Consider the following 22,090-nt stretch of genomic DNA (forward strand, 5'->3'; position numbering starts at 1 on the left):
TTCTTTTTCCAGCTCTGAAGCAAACACTAGGGAGTTTAATCCACTGTCACAGACATCTGTCCTTTCAAAAAGCAATGCAATCTCTAAGAGTGCAGAAATGCAAAGCAGCTGTTTCAAAACAGCATGAAGTATGTCTGTTAGTCTACTGAACGACTGCACTTGGTAGTTTTTCAGTAGGAGAAGAAAATCAGATTTAACCTACTGCAGAGCCAAGTGCATTTGGCGGCTCTTCTGTGAATCTCCAGAATTTCTTCCTTTTCACTGCCTATCACAGAATACAGTACTAGAGCATCCATTTGATTTGTTTCCTTTGGATTATTTATTAGCATTGGACTACTAGGTAACCTTTTCATACTGCTTACAGAAACGAGAGGACTAGCAAATACATTGCTCTCAGAGCTCCACTTTCAAATTTATGTTTCATTTAACAGACAAAAATTTCTGTGTCATTCTGCTAAGACAGTCCCTTTGTTCAAGGTGATCACAGTGTCAGAATTCCTAAAAATATCTACTCCTTTATTATAATAGAAAACCAGTGACAAGAAACAATAAATCAGTAGGCACTCATAAGATTTTGAAAATTATAGGATTTCATACCAATAACAACTTTGGTAAAAACCCTAATTGTTTAACTAGCACAAATTTAACTATACAAATTGTTGACACAGCTGCAGCTATTTCAGAAGAAAATGCCTATTATATGCAATTTTTTTTCCCCTTACGTGTACTAGATCCATTCTGCTGCACGCATCTTTACACCCATAACACAGAATCCACACTGAGTAAATAACTGTACCCAGGGAGCAGAACAAGCGAATCTTAATAACAGGCTCAGCAAGAGATCTCAGTCATTCTGGTATCTTTTTGTGCAAGACAGGCTGAGAAGGCACATGGAGGAAAAGCCACAAGTAATTTGTAGCATTTCAAAGTTACATTAACACCTCTAATTGCAACTGACAGGGCAATTAAGGCTGAAAAACATCCCAAAGCACTGCCTTGTATGTGATGATTGTCCCACTGAAACAACAGACCATGTATTCTATTTGGAGGAAAAGTGTTTCACTTTATTTTCCTCCACTGAAGTAGATGTCCCAGTTCATCATGCCTCATTAGAGGTTTGTGTTTTTGTGTTGCTATAAACATGATAATTTCAAACAATCACAAGCCTTTATATCAAGCATATAATTTAACAATTGCTGTCTCAACAGGGGTGTCAACAAGGTTCTTTTAAAAAAAGAATGCTAATTGTTACCTAATCCATTAAAATAACGAGTCCTAGAATAATGAACAGACAATACAAATATATCATATATTGCCTTTTTATTTTTTCCCTAGGAAATCCAGACAATTCACCTTACGTGACTGGGTCTGCCAGTCTTCATACACTCGTTTTGATACCAGTCTCCTTTTGTCCCACACGCATACACAGCTCCTGTGGCATAGCAAGTCCTGGCCAATATCAGCAAGTATCTAAATTTTGTAACAAAATAACAATTCAGCTAAAACACAGGTACAGATTTTTCTGTAAAAACTTGATGCTTAGGACCCAATATCTGCAACATAAATATCTATATGGGAGAGAATAATCCCAAGAGATGAATGCCCAATCGTAGTCATGGTTCATTAGATGTGATCTTCAGGCAGACCTCACTGTTGAGTTTCATCTGAAAGGAATGCTGTTTATTTTCCTCAAGGCTGTTCCACAACATGAACTGAAGTAACTGGAGATGACTGAGAGATTTGTGTCAAAAGCACACTCCTGATCTAAATTAAAATGCTAATGTAGATGCATCTGTACCTTTTTCTTCAAGTAGAAAGTAAGTGGGTAATGAGTCAAGAATCCTACTCCAGTTTCTGCACATATGCTCAGGATTTAAAATGAGTGGGGTTTTTTTTAATCTTCTGAGAGCTCTCCCAAATCTTAGCTGTTGACTATTTAATTTCCCTTCTAATAACTTGGTATATACATTTGTGTATCAAACATTAATAATATCTCACCATATTTTACAGAGCTGTGATTATAGGAACATAGGAAAAAACCAACCACAACAACAAAAAATTAAGACCAAATCTCACAACCTTATGCTGTATTGCAATCTTAAAGAATATGCAAGAATAAAAATAGTCTGAAGGCTGAACAATGATGTAACTAGTTATGACAATTATATAAAATAGAATAATAAAATCATTGATCTAAGAAAAAAATACTCAGTTCTAGGTCCAAAGTGTGACAGAGGTCATGTTAGCAGTGGATTTCAGAGTGTGCTTTTGTTACCTCTCCCAAATTATATTCAAGACAGATAGAGCACTGAAGGTAAAAAAAAAAATAAACAAAATAAAAAAACTCAACAAAACTCCCAAAAACCAAAACAAAAAAGCAAAACAAACAAACACAAACCAAAACCATAAATGTAAATGTCACAGCAACATATGGGCTTTTACAGGCCTGAAAAGCAAAGTGAATCCATTAAGATGCCACCAAGATGTTAAGAGAGCTGGAGAACTCGTCATATGAAGAGAAGATGAATGAATTGTTGTTTGCTCAGTCTCAGAATGACCAGGCTGAGGGGAATCTCACCGCACACTTTAAAAAAAAACACTAAAATATAGGTACAGAGAAGGAGGGTATAATCTTTTCACAAGGATGCACACTGACAAAACAAGAGGCAACACACACAAGTTGCTCAGTGGAAATGCTGTCTAGAAATAAGAAAAAAAAAGCACTCTGTGTACAGATGAACACGGAATAGGCTGCTTTAAAAATCAGCAAAATCTCTGTCCTTGAAAATGCTATGCAGTTTGGCAGTCCTGAATATCCTAATCTATGGCCTTGACTTGTTACTTAAGTTTGTACCAGTAATTCCAGAGGTCCCTTCCTAATCCAAACTTTTCTCTGTTTCTGACTCCTGACTAACAAAGTGATTTTTTTTTCCCTTGGAATTCAGAATTGCCATATTTCATGCACATTTTTACTTTGAAAAGGATAAATAATAACTTTTGTTTGTTTTCTCTTATTCAGTCTGTAAACAATGAGAGGGCGGTCCCATGGTGTAATGGTGAGCACTCCGGACTCTGATCACAAGGTCGTGAGTTCGAGTCTCAGTGGAGACCGTACCGGGCAGTTCAATGCCTCCCTGCCATCCCGATCCCGTCACATCTCGGATGCTCAGCAGGGCCAGCCCCGGTTAGTACCGGGTGCTGTAGACAGTCCTGAGGACTTCACTGTCAACTGTCCAAGCTCACTCGGCCGTGGCAGATGGACCTTGGGACTTAAAACGGTGGGGCCAGTTCTGCGCACGCTGTGCCTCACCTAAAAAATCCACTGCGCAGGCGCGAAGGGCACTGCCCCGACCTACCCCCCCCAACCTAGGGAGAGCCCTTCCCAAATCTTCGTTCGCGAAGTTTGGGCCATACAAACAATGAGAAAAGTACTTATGCATAGGTTTTATAACCTCCAAAGTTTCTATCTTATATGCTACAATTTGGCTTCATCAGTAAAAGACAGGGGTACACCAATGTGAAAAGGGCTTTAAAGAAGCAGAATCTCTCACAAGAAGTTTGGAAACCCTCCATGAAGCAGTGCAGGAAGAATCAGCCCTGCCTTCTCCCCCTCTCTACTGACAAAGGTTTTAGGGCAAGAAATTGAAAATACCAGGTAATAGACTAGATAAGGAGGCTGAAAATGTGAGGGAAGATTTGAAGACTTTCAGTTTCTGTTGCTTTTAATCTTTCTAAAGAAAGGAAGCACTCTTTGAGATTGTTTGCTTTGTAACTTGGCTTTTGTCATGGCAATGGCCTGTTACAGACTTCCAAAGGAAAGAGGATTTACCAGGTAACTTTCTCCATTTGTGTCCGATCTGCTCTTTACATCCTTGCCGTGGCGGATCAGGGCAGAGTGATGGTTATTCAGGGATTGATTCTGATACAGAAGATACTGGTCACTCTCTTCCATGTCTCTCTTCTTCAGAGTCATCAACGTCCTTCCTTTTTTTTCCCCTGTACACTAATTCAACCTTCTCTGCTGTTCTCCTTTTATTAAATACTCAGAGTATTTCCTCATGATGCACTACTTAAATACCACTGGCTGCCAACACTTGTCTATATTAGCTTTGTTCAGCAATTGCAAACACTTAGATGAAATAAGCACAGGATGAGTCAGAAAATTCAGTAATACAAACTGGAAAACAGGTTTGGGATTTGGGTGGTTTGTTTTTCTTTCTTCAAAGCTGTGAGCTGCTTGTTTAAACATAGATAAGGCCAAATGATGTTTGTGTTAGAAGCGATTTTAACAGCACATGGTACAATGTATAAGAAGATGAAAATAATGCAATAATTTTTCTAGAATACAGAGCACTGTTGCAAATCAGAGCTCTGATCCACTGCTGAGTTAATTAGTTTTTATATTAATATAAATGGAACTACATTGTTGGTATATGGCATACAGCACACTGGTCACACCCAGCAAATACCTAGAGAAAAGGGGCAAACATCAGAGGACCTTCTATCAAGATTCCCTGATATTTCTAGCTGACTTTTTACATCTAAATTAGAGCAACTGTAAACAACAAAAGTGAGCAGTGTTTCCCCAAAAAGACCATTCACAAGTATTTGCTTGCAGAATAAAGGGCTACTGGCCAGATGGTTAGAAGTAGTCACAACACCAAGCCAGTCACAGTTCAAGAAGCATTTGGACAACGCCCTTGGGCACATGGTGTGACTCTTGGGGATGCTCCTGTGCAGCGTCAGGAGCTGGACTAAATTATCCCTATGGGTCCCCTCTGACTCAAGACAACCTATGATTCTATAAGGCTTCTCAATTTGAGATTGCGACCAGGAGAAGTTACAGTCTTCTCCACTGGGTGGCAACCTAGGATACAGCAACAGCAAGAACAACTCTCTCCACAGGACCACCAAAACAAGGGATTTCGCTCCTGTTGCTATTTCACTTGGCAATGCTGTGACCATGTGGGGAAAAATAAAAAATAATCTTTGAACACACTTGACTGATTATGGCCCGATCAGACTTGTGCAGTTCGAACAAGCATTAACATAGTCCCCCAAAATCCTATTTTTGTTTAATTTCAACCATAATAGTGTTACAAAATGTGAACAAAAGTTACCATTAGAAGAGTTTGAAACCAATGCTGACTTTTCATAAGTGGTTTCACTCATGTTTCATGGTTACAGTTCTGGAAGTTTTTTTTTTTAGAATGAATGATCTTAAAAGTCACAAGAATTATAGCAAGAAAATGAAATACACAAATAAGGAAAAAGAAAAAAAGCCACAAAAACTACATCTCTGATTTCTTTAAAATACTGAATTAATTATCCCTGACAAAATTTCCTAGCACAAGACTACAGTATGTATCTGTGCCTCTTCAATGCCAATGTAGCATTACTTCCAGATCCACAGAAGTTTAAATGTATAAGCTCAGCATTATTTCAAATACACATATAAATGAGAAAAATGAACTTATTACACTGTCTATTTATCAGGAGATCATTTTCTAGGACTTGAATTGCTCTGTTCTTAGAGAAGGAATTTTTTATCTTTCTATGAAATGATACATCTATTTTATTGAAGGTTTATTTAATGTTTATGGAAAAAGTGGGGAGGGGGGGCGGGGGTAGAGGCGGAAGGACAGTATAAATCCCAAATAGGTTAAACCTTTTGGAGACTGATGGAATTATTAGAGAAAACTGCTCATCTGAACGACTGTAGGATCTTTTTACATATGGCTTCTCTTCGTGTATTCAACTACAATTGGTGTACACAGCTGAGACAAGAGCTTTTCTTGTCATGAGCATCTGTTTGACTCATCGTATGTGCTGTATCTATCACTGTGAGCTGTTCCAATGGCAGTGCGGAAGCATCTGCCACATAGCCTCTCTCTACAGAGAAGTTCGTATCATACAGGGAGCTGAAAGAAGGAAGCAGTGAAAAGCAAATCAGTGAGCTTCAGCTGGTGCTGAGAAAACCTTGGGTTTTTTCCTTCTGGTAACATTTAATAACTTCTAGTGACATTTAACTAAGGATGGTGCACAGTAGTGCACCTGTAACTATAGCTTGCTGAGGCGTCGGGTAGAAATGACCCATTTCTCTATTTTCTTTTTGGTAGCCATGAAATATGCTGTGAATTGCCTCTACATATTTATGCTGGTTTTCACAGGGGTAGTGCTAATGTTTTCTCTACCATGGCTAGCATGGGGCTTACACAGAGCCAAAGACTTTTCTGGCTTTTGTTCTGCCACAAAGAAGGTTGGGGGTGCATGAGAAGTTATGATAAGATACACCCGGGACAGATGACTCTAACTGACCAAACGAATATTCCATACCATGTGACCTTATGCTCAGTACATTAAGTGGAGAGAAGAAGGAAAAAGAGAGAGGATGTTTAGAATGATGGTGTTTGGCTCTCTTGGAGATGGCTGAACACCTACCTGCCCATGGGAAGCAGAGAATTAATTCCTTGTTTTGCTTTGCTTGCATGCTTTTTAACAATAAATATATTCCTTTACTACGCAATTAAAATTACAGAGGAGATCAAAAAGTCTAGCTATCAGTTCTTGAACTGATTGGTAAAAAAAAATCTTCCTTGAAAAACTAATCCCTTAGATACTAAAATATGGATTTGAAATTAAATAATTACTACCAAGATCTCTGTGAAGCTTGTGCTGTCAAAAGGCTGAAGGACAGTATTCCAGAATGACCTTTCATTGGGTTGGATCATAGTAGAATCTTTCCTCTGCTAGAAATATATGGTGCAAGGGGCCAGATGTCTTTATCTTGTGATTCCTATTCAAGGAATTGAAGAAAATACAGTGATAAGCTGTGAATACAGAGGCTTTTGCTCCAAAAATAACTGTAATGGCTTATGCAACTTATCTCCATTAGCTTCTGTCTAGAACACCTGTACCATTCAGCACTGCTTTTCTCCCATAGTGCGTTAACTGACCATGTTTAATACTTTTCAATGGAAAATGAAACATCTTTATATCAAAAACATTTCTGGGGTATTTATATTAGTTTTTCTTTATTTTAAACAGCTTCTGTACAAGGATTTCAGGAGTCATTGTTAATTTACTTTTCTTATCCAAGTAGAATAGAAAAAGTGAGTTTGATGTTGGCACTAAGCAATAATATTAGCTATCTGCCATGCTTTGTAGATTTCAGAAATACTTAATAACACAGTGAAAAAATGCAGTTTTACTAGACTGTAGCATAGGTTACGTCTATTACTTCTATTACTGTTGTACTTATGTGTGATTCAGAGGTTTTAAAGACATCAGGGTATGAAAAAGAGACAATAAAATGAGAATTGCTAGGATCCTAGTTATGTACAGGAACATAAGCATCTTTCAAATACTGTCATCATCATATTTGGAAAAAGGACATGAACATATAAATTTTTATAGCAATTATAAGAACTGTTTATAACAACAGTTTGTAAGAACAGAACCTTACCCAGAGAGGTTGTGGAGACTCCCTCACTGGAGATATTCAAGAACCATCTGGATGCAACCCTATGCAATGTGTTCTGGGATGACCCTGCTTAAGCATGATGGGCCAGAGGACCCACTGTGGGCTCTTAAAAACTGACCCATTCTGTGATTCTGTGAACTGGAGACTTAAAACCTGAAGTTCTAGATACATAACATCTACAGTGAAAATAGGCAGAGGAAACAGGAATACGAAAGTAAGTATTCTTTTAATAAACACCGTAACTCTCTCCAAATCCATCCCAACTTTATCTAACATGTAAAATGAAACTTCGACAAACTATGCAAAACACAAAGTTTTATTCCTAATTCAAGAATATGTTCCATACTTGACCAAAGGTACTGAAAACGAGCTACACTGATGTTTGGTACTGCACAATTATTTTATACAGCTGTAGTGGTTTTAGCTAGGCCTCAAATTGGCAGGCTCAGAGAATCTATGTGGATTGGGAGACAGCTCTCACCTGACTGGGTATCCAAGGAAGTATTTCATACCAGATGATGCAAACTTAAGATATGGGGCAGCAGTGGGAGGTGTTAGGTGAGTTCCATCATGGCTGCACTAAGAGGAAGACATCTAGCAGCTCCTCTACTATGCTAGGCCCTGCTTCTGTTGCCTCTGCTTGCATTTTGTTTGCATTCAGGGAAGTAGAAACATTTTTGTTGTTACTCTTTCTGTTTCTTGCTATGTGTCTCTCAGAGTACTTAGAAATCTAGTGTAATAGACTTTGCTTTGTATTAATTGGGGAGTGGGAAATTATTTCTTGTTATACATAACTTGTGTAAGTGTGTGTTATATTGCAGTTTCCTCTTAATTTTCTCCTTTCTGTATAAATACATGTAGTTAGTTCCAGTATAAACCTGGGTTTGAGTTTGTGGTTTTTTTCCCTCTCCCTCTTCTTTTTCCCTTGGCTGGTTGGGGGGGAAGGAACACTTTTTCTCTGTCTTGGACAGCTGGCGTTTTGCCAGCTCAACCCAGGACAACAGCCTAGCCCAGTGAGCTTCATAAATCACTGTGACTAGAAGATCACTACTAGCAAAAAGTGATCAATGGTGCTATGTAATATTACTTGGAGTATATGGGCCAACATGTGTTTTCAAGTGAAATATCTCAAACACTTAGGTGTAACTGTTCTGGATTGATCTCTCAGCTTTAATACCTAGTCTTTAGGGTACTTTGTGTTTTAGTTTCAGCTTGATACTCTGTATTAGCGTGAGTTTCTAGACTTTTATACTTTGATAACATAAATTCTACCACTACGTTCAGACTGATGCCCTTTTCAGACAAGGGGGAGAAACAAGTCCTTCTAGGAAGTTCTACCCAACCATTTGAAGACTAAACAAATTGCATCCAGAAAGGGTCCACTTCTCTCTACTGAAAAAGAGGCCAAGAGGCCCATTTAGATGTGCATTTGTTCACACAAATATCTGGAGGAGAAGAATAACACAAGTTTCAACATGGCAAGCTCTTATTAACAAAAGACAAAAATTATTTTAAAAGTTAACATGACAGAGATTCATGTCTCTCACGCCTTCAGAGGAGAAGCTGCATCTTACACAGCAGTATGCTAGAGTGCAATCCCTCCACCCAGAGGATTTTCACCAATACACAGAATCACGGAATATGCCGAGTTCAAAGGGACCCACAAGGATCATCAAGTCCAACTCCTGGCCCTGCATAGGACTATCCCCAAGAGTCACACCATGCACCTGAGAGTATCACCCAAACACTTCTTGAACTCTGTCAGGCTTGGTGCTGTGACCACTTCCCTGGGGATCCTGTTCCAGTGCGCAAACACTCTTTGGGGAAAAAATGTTTTTCTAACATCCAGCCTAAACCTCTCCTGACACAACTTCAGGCCATTCCCCCAGGTCCTGTGACTGGTCATGAGAGTGAAGAGACCACTACCTGCCTGCCCCTCCTCTTCTGCTCACGAGGAATTTGTAACTGCAATGAGGGCTCCCCTCAGTCTCCTCTTCTCCAGGCTGAACAGACCAAGTGACCTCAGCTGCTCCTCATACAGCTTTCCCCTCAAGGCCTTTCAGCATCTTCACTGCCCTCCACTGGATACCCTCTAATGACTTAATATCTTTCTTATATACCAGTGACCAAAACCAGTCTTGCTGGTAGCAGAGGGATCTTGTTTATTGTGGAAGAAAAACAGCTCATTGCAAAATTGAACTGTGTTTTATGCTTCATATTGTCTTTCTCTGTCTGAGGAGTATCAAGTGTGTATTTGGGAAGAATCGGCACTGCCTCCTGTTGCATAAATGTAACGATTTAGTTCTGTTGCTTTGATCTGTCCCTTATAGCTCCTGATAGGAAAACCTTAGGTGCTACCTGAACATGAAAACATTTCAGATTTGGACAGGACTATTCACACTAGTGCTTGAATGGGTCACTTACTAAGCCTGCAGCATGGCATATGTAAGAATGTATGTATTTCCTTTTCACTAGTTTTTGCTTCAGTCTACTTTCAGACAGAGTTGTCACTAAAGTGCTCACAGCAGATAAGTGCTTGCCTACATGGCTAAACTCAAAATACCACTTGGAACATATTAAATGCATTAACTAGGCTGTCTCAATAAATTTCTGTGTGGGACACTACAGTTTAAAAATTAATCTTTTTTCTGAACTAAAATAGCTTCAGTTTGGTTTATTCATTTAATGAACTGAAAAAAAAAAGAGCTAACATCAATGATTTCTAAATTCACAGTCTTCACTAATGCAGCTTAATCTTCCTGAGTATCCACATGTGAACAAATGCTAAAAAACTTTGACCCTAAAAATGTAGTGTTAGAATAGAAATAGTTACAACAAAATAGTTAATTAATATAAGCAAATTTGTGCCTCCCATCATGCAATTCTAATGGAATTCAAGTAGAAGCAAAGCTGCTAAGGAAGATAAGAAACCATAACTTTTATTAGAGGGCAAAATGATATTCTGAAGTATATGCTCATAGACTCACAGTTGTGAATGGCAGCTTAGTTTTACTTCATTAAAGAGGATCTAATGATTCTTTTGGCTACAAAAGCAGCAAGAAAAATTTGATACAATTGGAAAGAATAATATTTATTTCTAGAAAAAATAATGAACTCATTCTTTGAATGCATTAATATCATTTTTTATCATCTGTATTACATAAATGACAGTAAAAAGTTAATCTGTAAACATAAAAATCTACAGAATATTCATCACAATGAGACTACATAAAGCAATTGTTTTCTTACATAGAAAAAAAAACTTACTGTTAACTTTCAAAATTAGACACATAGGAAAAATCAGTGGTTTTCACATGAGACTGCCAGTTCATTTCCAGACCCCTAAAATCATCCTGCTTGATATCAAAGTCAGCTGTGAACACTTCCACTGTTGATGCAGGATGCTCAGTGAAAATCTGACCTACAGCTGTCAAGAGAAAAGTCTTCAGCAATGTCACATAGTAATAAAAATATTAAAGGAGTACCTGTAAAGACTGTGGTGCTGAACATCATTAAACTGAAGTTTCCTGTCTGGACTAGTAAGGCTGCAGTGTTTATAGAAGACTACTGTGGGAATTACAGTGAAAGAAGAACTCATAGGTAGTATTTCACAACACAAAATATTGTTGAAATAATTCATTGAGAGCTGCTATATTAAATTACCATGGCTAGAGGTGACAAACAACTTGGGGTTAGAAATATAAAATGCTTCAGATCAGTGTGCAAAAGAAGCCTCACTGTAAAATATCACTAAATTTATTATTTGAAAGAGAGCCTATATATAAAAGTTCAATTCAGTAAGAGCATATTTCTTTTATAAGAACTTCAATGAGGCATAAATGCACAAACTTTCTGTCTATTATAATCTACTATGAGTCGTAGTTATTAATTTTATACAAAGCTTATTTCTGAACTATGCAGGAAAGCCTTCTGCATGAGTTTTCCTTGATTTTGATATGAACCCTTAGACAAAAAGGAGAGGATAGATTTTTTCCTCCATTGATTCATGTGATAAACTGTGGTAAAGTAATCCTGAATTAATTAGAAAAATCTTGAAAAGCCATCAAATCACTAATACTAAATTCTGTAGACTACTTTTCTATGGCTGTTTAAATGGAAAACCAAAACACTCCAAAACAAAGGTATGATGTCAAAACAAAGGTCATTGTTCTTTGTCATGCCTATCTTTTCAACAGTCCTCGTGACTTGAAAAATGTAATTCGTTTAACATAGTGCTAATCATGTTTTTCAGTTTAAAATTCAATACACTTTGTAAATTATTAGCAACTTAATAAAAATTAATTCACCTGGTGATAGAACCCTTCTTTTATAGCCTCTGCTGTGCACAACAAGCCCAATGTTTCTAGAACAAACACTACAGAAAATTATGTATTTTCTCAAGCAAATAGAAAGAAAAATAGAACATTTATTTTGAGCTAATCTAATGCAATAGGTATTTTGCTGCTTTTATGTACTTAAATCCATTCCATTCTGAAGTGTCTTGAGATTTATATAAGCATATACTGAGAACTGATATTAACAATATTAAAGCAGGAATTACTTTTATTTTTATAACTCATGGAAAAATAGAGAACAAACCCAATTATTACAAACAAAGGGATCATATCTTGTTTCATGTCTTTTCTATGTTGATATAAAAAGATGTATGATAAGCCCTTATAAGCCCCTTTCATTCCTCTGATGAGTAAATAGGATCAAGAAGAAACTATTTGGGATTGGAGGGAGGAGGAGGGGAGAACAGTGATGTTGCTGATTAGTCATTATACATATCCTGATGTCAGTAGTTTTTCAAATGAAAATGCATAAATTGTAATGAAAAAATCCTCCTGAATTCAGGGAGGACTTTTGGAGCCGTCTACTTACAGACCAGATAATCTGATTTTTATTACAGTCCCAGTGTCATATGCTGGTGTTTTCATTTACAAGCTGTCCCTAAAGAGGCAGCAGCAATTCAAAACAAAAGTACTTCACATTTCAGGTGCTAGGATCTTAAAATTTATTGAATTTTATTGTCTTTACAAAACATTCAGCCCATGAATATCTTTATCCACCATTTATTTCTTGATTGTTTGTTCAGTGCTGTGGTATCTGAAAACTTTGGGTTTCCTTGTTGTGGAATGCTACCAGTGTTAAGATTTTTGAGTTCATGGGAAGATTGAAATTCACAGTTCTGGGTCAGGCATTTCCAAATTTGCAGATATTGAGGAAGTCAAAATTTAGAGTTATTTTTTTCTCTGTGTATCTGTTTCTGATTCTTGTTAGCAACAGCATATTAGGCAAAGCAATAAGAGCCATAATTGGTTGACTCTACAATTTAAGTTGCTCACACAAATCTTTTGCATATGTGTTAAGTGGTGCCTTTGATGGCAGTTTACATTCTCCCATATTATAAATTGATGACTAGCTCAAATGGAAAAAAATTAAAACCAATTCATTAGATCTTCTTATATCATTGCTTATCTTCTTCTGTTGGATAAGAACAGAATCAGGATTGTACTCTTGTTTGAGAATATTTAAGAATCAAAAGAGACAATTCCTTTCCCCAGCCTAAGAGCTGTGCTAAAGCTAAGCATTTATTTGATGATAGATTCTTATTATAATAACTTTCTAATAATTTGGTCAGTAATTAAAATCAATCATGCTGTTTAATTGCTCTTAATTTGGATACTTCAGGTATTCGTTTTATATGAAACTCTTCCCTCAAAACTTGATTACCTGTTTTTTTAATAATTCCCATGACTCTTCAATCTTTAAATACATGTAATTTTATTACTTTTCTCTCTCACATCTATTTTTGCTTCATTTGAATCACTGGTCTCAAGATACACAGTACATATTCTTCTCTTCTCTGTGGATTTTTAATTCGTCTCTCTTCACATTCTCACCAGCCTGTCTGGACCACCAGCGCTGTCTATCTCAGTCTATTTTAACAGCTCCCATTATTTTAGCTTTAATGCTAAGATGCTACAAAAGTTCCAAATGGATGTAACCAATTCTTCTCATGTGCTTTGTTACTGCATAACTCATCTTAATTGCAATTCCTCTTTTTCCATTGAAACTAAGGAATCCCAAAACACTAAATTCCAAGGTACTTCATCACGACACTTTACTGGATCTGGCTGAGATGGAGCTTGTTTCTCCACAGCAATCCTCACAGTGCTGTACTTTGCTCTGGTAGCTGGAAAGATGTTGATATCACACTAGTGTTTTGGTTACTGCTGAGCAGTGCAGGCACAGCACAAGCCCTGTCTCTCAACATTCCTCCCCCCACCTCCAGTGCCCCATCAAGGAGCAGGGTTGGGGGGGCTTAGTGGGCAAGACCCTGGGAGTGGCCACAAGTAGGCCAGCCCCCCCAAATTAACCAAAGGGATATTCTATACTATATGATGTCAGCTCAGATATAAAAGGTAAGGAAAGGAGGAGGAGGAAGGAGGGGCATTCATTGTATACAATGTTTGCCTTCTGAGCCACCACTATGGGTGCTGAAACCCTACTTCCCAGGATGTGGCCAGACATTGTTTACTGATGGGAAGTAGGGAAAGAGCCTGGTTATTCCCCTCTTCTCTTGTGCCCGCCAAAACTTTTGCTTTTGCTTTAGTAAACTGATTTATCTCAACCTACGAACCACTTTTCCATCTTATTTTCCCTCCCCTGTCTGGCTGGGAAAGGGAATGACAGAGCAGCTTGATGGGCACTGAGACACTAAGCTGATGACTTTGAAAGAGAAGTTCCAATTTCAATTTCAAGCCTGACCACTATAGTCATAAAATTGAGTAAAACAGTGCAAAGAATGAAGACTCCTCTGAGATGCCTTTTCTGTCATGCTACAGTGATGTGGATTCTCCATCCCTGGAGCTTTTGAGATGAGACTGGATGTGGCACTTAGTGCCATGGTGTTGGATCAAGGGTTGCACTTGATGATCTCAGAGGTCTCTTCCAACCCAGTTCATACTATGATTCTATGATTCATGAGCATGGTCTTGCACACTACTGATCCTATCAGACAGAAATATTAGGAATGTGAGGATTCTGGCCTCAGGTTTTCATAAAAGGATGAGCCAGTATTGTGTCACAGGCTAGATCCAGAACAATTTCCAGCTGTAGAATCAGGGGCCATATTTCCATGGCATTGTGATTTAAAAAAAAAAAAAAAAAGGAAGGCTTAAGCCAAAAAGGAAGCAGCTAAAACATATGAAATGTAAACTGTTAAGCTTTTATTTCAATACCCATTTTTTCTTTTTTCTGACCTTTTCCCATCCAGACTTGATAATCTCTTAGATAGTACTAGAGAAGGCAAAGTTTATAAGATTTATCTGATATACAATATTATAGCTGTTGAAAACCTTGAACTGCTTCCTTTAGAAAAATGAACAGGAAAGGAAAATAAAGAACTGCAAGGATCTTTTTAAAATGTATGTCTTCTGTCTCCATGGCTTTTTGCTACTTGCAGCGTGAAACACAGATACAGTAAGCAGTCTTAGCAACCTCTTCAGGTCCTGATACACCAGCATTACGTAGTTTACAATACTGTTTTCTCATATCAGGCCCAAACTCGCAGTCATCACCAGCTACAGCACATGTTTTTCAAACAGAAGGCAAAAATGGATGGAAAAGATGGAGACTCTCAAAACAGATAAAATCTATTTAACTAATTTGAACAATACAGGCTTTCCCCTATTAGTGCCAGAAAAACAGCACAAAGGAGTTCACCAGTATCTTCAGTTTTTATTTTACTAGTGGGAAGGCAGGGGGAAGGAAGGAAGGAAGGAAGGAAGGAAGGAAGGAAGGAAGGAAGGAAGGAAGGAAGGAAGGAAGGAAGGAAGGAAGGAAGGAAGGAAGGAAGGAAGGAAAAGAAAGGAAAAGAAAGGAAAAGAAAGGAAAAGAAAGGAAAAGAAAGGAAAAGAAAGAAAGGAAGGAAGGAAGGAAGGAAGGAAGGAAAAGAAAGGAAAAGGAAGAAAGAAAGAAAGAAAGAAAGAAAGAAAGAAAGAAAGAAAGAAAGAAAGAAAGAAAGAAAGAAAGAAAGAAAGAAAGAAAGAAAGAAAGAAAGAAAGAAAGAAAGAAAGAAAGAAAGAAAGAAAGAAAGAAAGAAAGAAAGAAAGAAAGAAAGAAAGAAAGAAAGAAAGAAAGAAAGAAAGAAAGAAAGAAAGAAAGAAAGAAAGAAAGAAAGAAAGAAAGAAAGAAAGAAAGAAAGAAAGAAAGAAAGAAAGAAAGAAAGAAAGAAAGAAAGAAAGAAAGAAAGAAAGAAAGAAAGAAAGAAAGAAAGAAAGAAAGAAAGAAAGAAAGAAAGAAAGAAAGAAAGAAAGAAAGAAAGAAAGAAAGAAAGAAAGAAAGAAAGAAAGAAAGAAAGAAAGAAAGAAAGAAAGAAAGAAAGAAAGAAAGAAAGAAAGAAAGAAAGAAAGAAAGAAAGAAAGAAAGAAAGAAAGAAAGAAAGAAAGAAAGAAAGAGATTGAGTGTACAGATTGAGGTGCTCTTTAGAGAGAAAGTAAAGATGCCTGCTCGGGTCATTATTGCTTCTACAATGTCAAGTTATCCTGAGATCCTGACTATAGAAGTTGAGCAACACAGGATTTACATAACCCTAGATTCAGAATCATAGAGCTAGAGGAGAGTTTAAGAGTTTATCCAATTTATCTACGTATCTCTAAGAAAAATAAGCTTTTGTTGCATCATTTCCCAGTGCTTTGCCTTGCCTGTTCTTAAACATCCTTCTTCAGGCAGATGCTGGACAACAAAACTATTTATTTTTTACCCTTACTGTCCTTGTCACTAGAAAACTCTCCCTGAAGTTTAAGCAGAATATATTTTAAATGCTTGCTATGCATCTTATCCATTATGAAATCAGATAATAGACACTTCTTCTTCTGCTCTCAACAGCCAGTTTGCACCTAACATTTTTTCTTTTCCAAGTTAAACACATATAATTATTTGATACCTTTTTATTGTAAGATCAATTTACTAGAGGTTCTCAATTGATTATAATAGTTCTGGGAATAATACATGAGTATGCCACAGTTTTCCTGAAAACTTTAGAATTGGAGTCAAGTGAAGTTTCACCAGGACCATTTTGAATAGCTTACCTTGTACTTTTGTATGTTACTAGTCCCTCTCAATCTGGTTTGCCCAAACAGCACATGGCCTTCAGTCCACATTCCCAAAGACTGACATATTCATTTACCTTCACAATATCCCCAGCCACAATCACCTCTGATGCTGGTTATCCCTCATTAGACTTAGCTCTTTGATTGATACAATCAATCAATTGCAAATATCATTTCCCAGCACAATCTCTTGGGCATAGCAAGAGCCTTTTCTTGATCAAACAAAAATTCCTTCTTTCCAAGTTTGCAGAATTCATATGTTTGAGTGTGTTTCTGACCCTGAGTTTGTCTTTCCATAGCCAAGAGAAACCTCCAGACACTGTACACCCAACATGTGTGCTCCTTTCCCACAGGCTTGTGTCACACAAGCACTATGTTCATGGCCAGCACACAGATGTGCCTAAGCACAAAGACTGCCTATTTTTTTCCCTAGATCATCACATCTGTAATAATAATAATTGCAGAAAACCCTTATCTCAGTCAAACTGCCAGAAAGTTTTTACCCTTTCTTCCTTTAAAATACAGTGCTTTTGTCACCTATTATTATCTGTGGGTAGATCCAATAATAAATATATTGCATTAATTAAATAATTTTAGTGAAATGAAATTACTTTTTAAAAATGCTGCGGTCTAGAATTTAGAGAATGTTTCATTTCTCTGTAAGGACCTTAGGGCCTCACCAATCAAAATCAAACAGTACAGTATTATACTATAAACAAAGTAACAGTATAATCATATAATGGATAAAATATAATAGTACCATATAATAATACATGTTTGAAAAATATAATAGATTAATAGTAAGTATGTAAGCAGCCAAAAGTAATGATACAAGAAACTGGTAAATCTGTAATTACGAGACACATACTTCAAATTGTTACTGAAACATTTTATAGAGTTTGCCATTTGGGGACGGGCAGCAAAACAAAAGCCATGACATACAGTTGAGATTAAATTAAATGAAGAAGGAACACAAAATTTTCTGAAGATTGTTGAAATTTTTGGACACAGGTTGCCAGTGAGACTATCAAGGGGGTCAAACACTCACTGGGCCTTGGTGCTGCCAAAGCACTGCACTGCCCAAGAAAATAAAGAAAAGTAGGACTTTAATTGTTTGCTGAAAGGATGTCCATTTCCTTCAATATCAATAAATAAATGACAGTTCCTACCTTTTTCAGAGATACATAGGGTGCAGGCCGTCCACTGTTCCTTCTAGTTGGTACCAGCTATTTCACACTATTAACTCACCTCACAGTCTTTAGTCACCTTTGATATGACCTGTGATACTACCGACTACTACTAATACCACTAATGTCATATTAACATACTGATTTTTATCAAAAATAATTGTAAAGAACTCTTCAATATTTTGGTCTCTGCCATTACAAGGATTTCCCCCTCAGAGAAATATTTGTTTTGGTGAGCAAAGCACTAATGCAAAAACATAGAGATCAGCTCATTGAAAGTCATTCTGCCATCCAGAAATGATAGTGTTTTCTAACCTGTGTAATATATTGATTCCAGAGATATACATCCAGGAGCAGAGCAGTTTATTACCTCTTCTTTGCCATTGCTGCTAAGTGATGTCTCCCAAGCTGCTGCATACATTTAAAAAATACTTGTATTTCACCTTTAAAATGTTTTATCTTCATGTTTTAACTTTTAGCTCTCTCCTGAGAAGAAATATATAAGAGATTACTTCAAGGTTTTAAGCTTGAGACTGTTATCACACACTCTACATAAAAAGGAGCATTTTAAAAAGAGTAAGCTCAAACAAAATTTCATATTCTTTTTCTCTAATTGTATTTTGTAAATGTCAATCTAGCTTCCAGCCTGTGTTTGGGTGCTGTAAAATTTAAGGGAAAATGTCAGGAGAACAGCAGAATTCTTTTTTTTTTTTCCCCCTCAAACAGAGATGCAGGGAGATTTTGTTTACTGTTTGTTTCCAGGTGAAGCCTGAGAGAAGGAAACCCATGCTGACTTACTTTTCAAACTAATCTTGACATAGATATAGGGAAACAACTTACTTGACTTGAATGGAAACTGGTTTAAAGAAACATGACTTACAAAACTAAAATAGTTAAGAGTTAGAAAGTACCTTTTTACAACATCTCCATTTCAGCACAGGAGTCCATCAGCAGCTGCCAACTCGTTACTGCACAGTTGATCAGCCAGGCCACCGTAAAAGGCTGTATAGAGCCGGAGGTGGTTCATAAATTCCCTGAATGGGAAACATGAGAAATAATTGACAGTGTCAATCAAAAACATTAAGCTGTACTACTATTGTGCATTTCTACAAGAACGTAAGGAATGTGCTTATTCCATTGCTCCCACTGGTTCCAGTGATACTTTAAATCAATTTGTCAATTTCATGTTAGATAAGTTTAATTCTTTTAGCTATACTTCTGTAGTTTACAAAGTGAATACTCTCACTGGTCAATTTTTTTTAAAAAAACCCTCTACTTTACTCCTGGTCTGGAGTTGCATAGTTGCGATACTTTTTCCAATGCTATAATTGGACAAATAAACAAAAAAGTGTTCCGAAAAAAGGCATGACAAATAAAAAAATAGGTGCATAAGTCACCTCTTTTTCAAAAGAGCTAGCAACTAGTCCCTATACATTTTTAAAAATACTACAAAGAGTATTTGTTAAGAGCTATGCAGTAACTCAAGATTTAGGTAAGATAGATTTAAGATGTAGGTGTTAAATATTTAGTGGAGATTTAAACAACTGTCTGAAAGATTACGTCTGTTCCACCATGTGCTGTGCTGGTAGGTTATAAATTATGTATTGCTATTTTAAATAATTGTCTAGATGCTGAGAGGTAATGATAAGGTTTTGTACTTAATTGAAAACAAACTAATTACTTTTTAGTTTCAATATGTTCTTCTCTGAATTACAATATTTAATACAAATTGTTTGCTTACATATTGAAAATTCTTCCTGGGAGACCCCTTCCTGCGGTGAAAAAATGAAAATATTTGTTCATTTTGATATAGAACTTCACACTTTACTGAGTTATCTAGGACCTGCAGGCACATGCAAAAGCACCACCAAATGCTGTACTCACAGCTCTGTAATGCAGCAAGCTTCATTTTATGTTAACTTTTTGTACAGAATCTGGAGTTGGGTAAAAAAGTCAAAAATAATCTATATATTTCCCTATATTTGGCCCACATAGACCTAAAATAGTATAAAGAATTATATTAAGTATTGTTTACTTCTAAATAAAACAGATAAAACTTCACTGATTATATACAACTCATCATTTAAAAAGTCACATGTTCTTTCATGCAATTAGAGTAAATATTTCACGCAAACCACAGTGATTTTGTTTTACTATACCTATTAAATGTGATGTGAGTGTTTTAGTAACTCTACAATTCTGAAAAATCTCATGTAGAGTCAATTTTGACTATGTGTCATAAATTCTCTATCTGCAATAGATTTTAAATACATAAATATTATTCATCCTCACTCTCTTAGACGTGCATAGTTATATCTTTTATTTCTCCACACCCAAAACTGAATCCAGTGTGCAGAGTGTGTTTGCATTTTCCCCTCCAATTTACATTGAATGGGACTGATTTTGGTTTTATCTATGCTTTACATTTACATTCTGGATGAAAACTAATGTTGGAATTTTGTCTTCTGAAGAAATACAAATAAATAAATACAGCTGTCATAATATCTTGTCACAAACTGGATTCTAACAGAAAGGTCATTCAGTTTATTAGTAAATACAACCTGAGGCAAAGTTAAAGTTAATAGAGAAGTAATAACTGATTTCAGCGTCAGCTGATGTCTGACCAAAGTAGTTAGAAGGGCAGATGGTATGAATGCCAGTTTTCACATCATCATCATCTTTGAGACCAGAGAGCATGTAATTATAGGCAACTGAGCACAAATGTGCAATTACAGTCAGTGGAAGCTGAAGATATTTTGTATCTGTTTATTTGGAAATGTTTGGGGTTTTTTTTTTTCTTTTATTGCATTCTCTGTACTGAAAGCTGTCTGCAATATGAAGTTCTGGAGGAAAAACCATTACATACTTTCAAGTATGTGTGTTGTGTTGCTATGGAAGGGTCTATTTGAGTTTTTTTAATTTTTGTTTTTAATTTCTCTCACAATTTTTGGCATCAACAGCAAAGGGAAATTTCTTTTTCTTCTTTTACCAAGTAGTACCAGAAAATACCAGCTTAGGTACAATGGTAAAAATAAGTTAGGAAAAGTTCAGGCAGAGGCATTCCACGATGTACTTTAAAATGCAATTTTTTACCTGGAGATGCATTTCAAAAACATTAGGAAATCACAAGTCACATATTTAATGAAATCTTTTCGTTCATTTGTTTTCCCTCAGATAACGGTCATCAATAAAGTCTCCAGTTTGGAGAAGTCTATTCTTTTCTGCTAAAGCTTGTGTAACTTGCTGAGAGCAAGCGGCTGCCAGAAGTACATAGGAAGTAAGTATGGTGGAGTTAGAGAAGGCAGGCTGTGAGCATTTGCTGAAGTTGCTCTTCCATGTGAGGTTCTTACAGTTGCCATGGGAATATAAAGTGAAATATAAAGTGATTGTGACTAATAAGGAAGGAGGTGATCCAAAAGGCAGCAACTGCAGATGATACCAGCTATGAAGCTGTTAAACTGAAATCTGTATCAGTGGATCTCAAACTTTCTTTCCCTTCCCCCTTTTTGGTGCAGAGCCTGTTGCATGCCGTAAGGTGTCTGCATAATCTCAGGCAGGTGGATATAAAAAGAAAATAATGTTGCTTTGTGTTGCCAACCACATCTCCTACCCCTTTGGGTCTCCCAGGCAAGCTCTCTTAGAGTCAGTTCAGTGTTCCATGTTTTGAAACATGGAACAGTTTCGGTTTAAGTGAGATTTTAGAACATGTTTTCTTGTTTGCAGAATGATAGTGACCAGAAAATATCAAGTACTTGCTTAGCTACATATAACTGAGAAACATGTGCCCATATAATGGGTATTCTCTGATGAATGCCTGTGCTGGCTAAAGCAAACTCCTGTTTTGTATCTCATTCAGTTCCCAGAATGTTTTCCAAAACTAGTGTTTGTACTTTGGTTTGGGCTTTTTTCTCCACTATTTGATACAGGAAGGCCCTTACACTAAGAAGAATGGTCTGCCTTTGAAACTCAAAGGCACTTTTTCTTCTCCAGACATCTGGAGTGAGCAATTATTCCCTGCAATTTTCTCATGTATGTTTCCTTCTGCACTGCAAAATTAAATGAGAGGAGAAAGAAGACAAAGAAAACTTATTTTTATTTTAGCAAACACTGTGACAAAAATTAAATTTCTGACTTTAACTTCATACTTTGCATAAAATAAGGCCTCCAGTCTCACTGCAACACTATCCTTACTATGCCTTATGATGCTATTACAACTTATGGTCATTAAAAACTTGATTAACTTGTCTAAATATAGACTGGCTTTTGAGATACCTTCAGCTAACCAGGATATTTGTGAAAAG

At 36.7% G+C, this 22,090-nt stretch overlaps 1 protein-coding gene across 1 annotated transcript in view; it reads right to left on the reverse strand.

Moving 5' to 3' along the window:
• The window catches only part of GPC5 (glypican 5), a 623,049-nt gene that overhangs the window by 493,968 nt on the left and 106,991 nt on the right, over nt 1–22,090 (reverse strand). The window contains 2 exon segments of the mRNA XM_071570483.1: nt 18,701–18,823; nt 21,728–21,835. Coding sequence (XP_071426584.1) covers nt 18,701–18,823; nt 21,728–21,835 — 231 coding nt within the window.

This window comes from Pithys albifrons, chromosome 1, assembly GCF_047495875.1.
Source record: "Pithys albifrons albifrons isolate INPA30051 chromosome 1, PitAlb_v1, whole genome shotgun sequence".
NCBI classification, from domain to species: domain Eukaryota; kingdom Metazoa; phylum Chordata; class Aves; order Passeriformes; family Thamnophilidae; genus Pithys; species Pithys albifrons.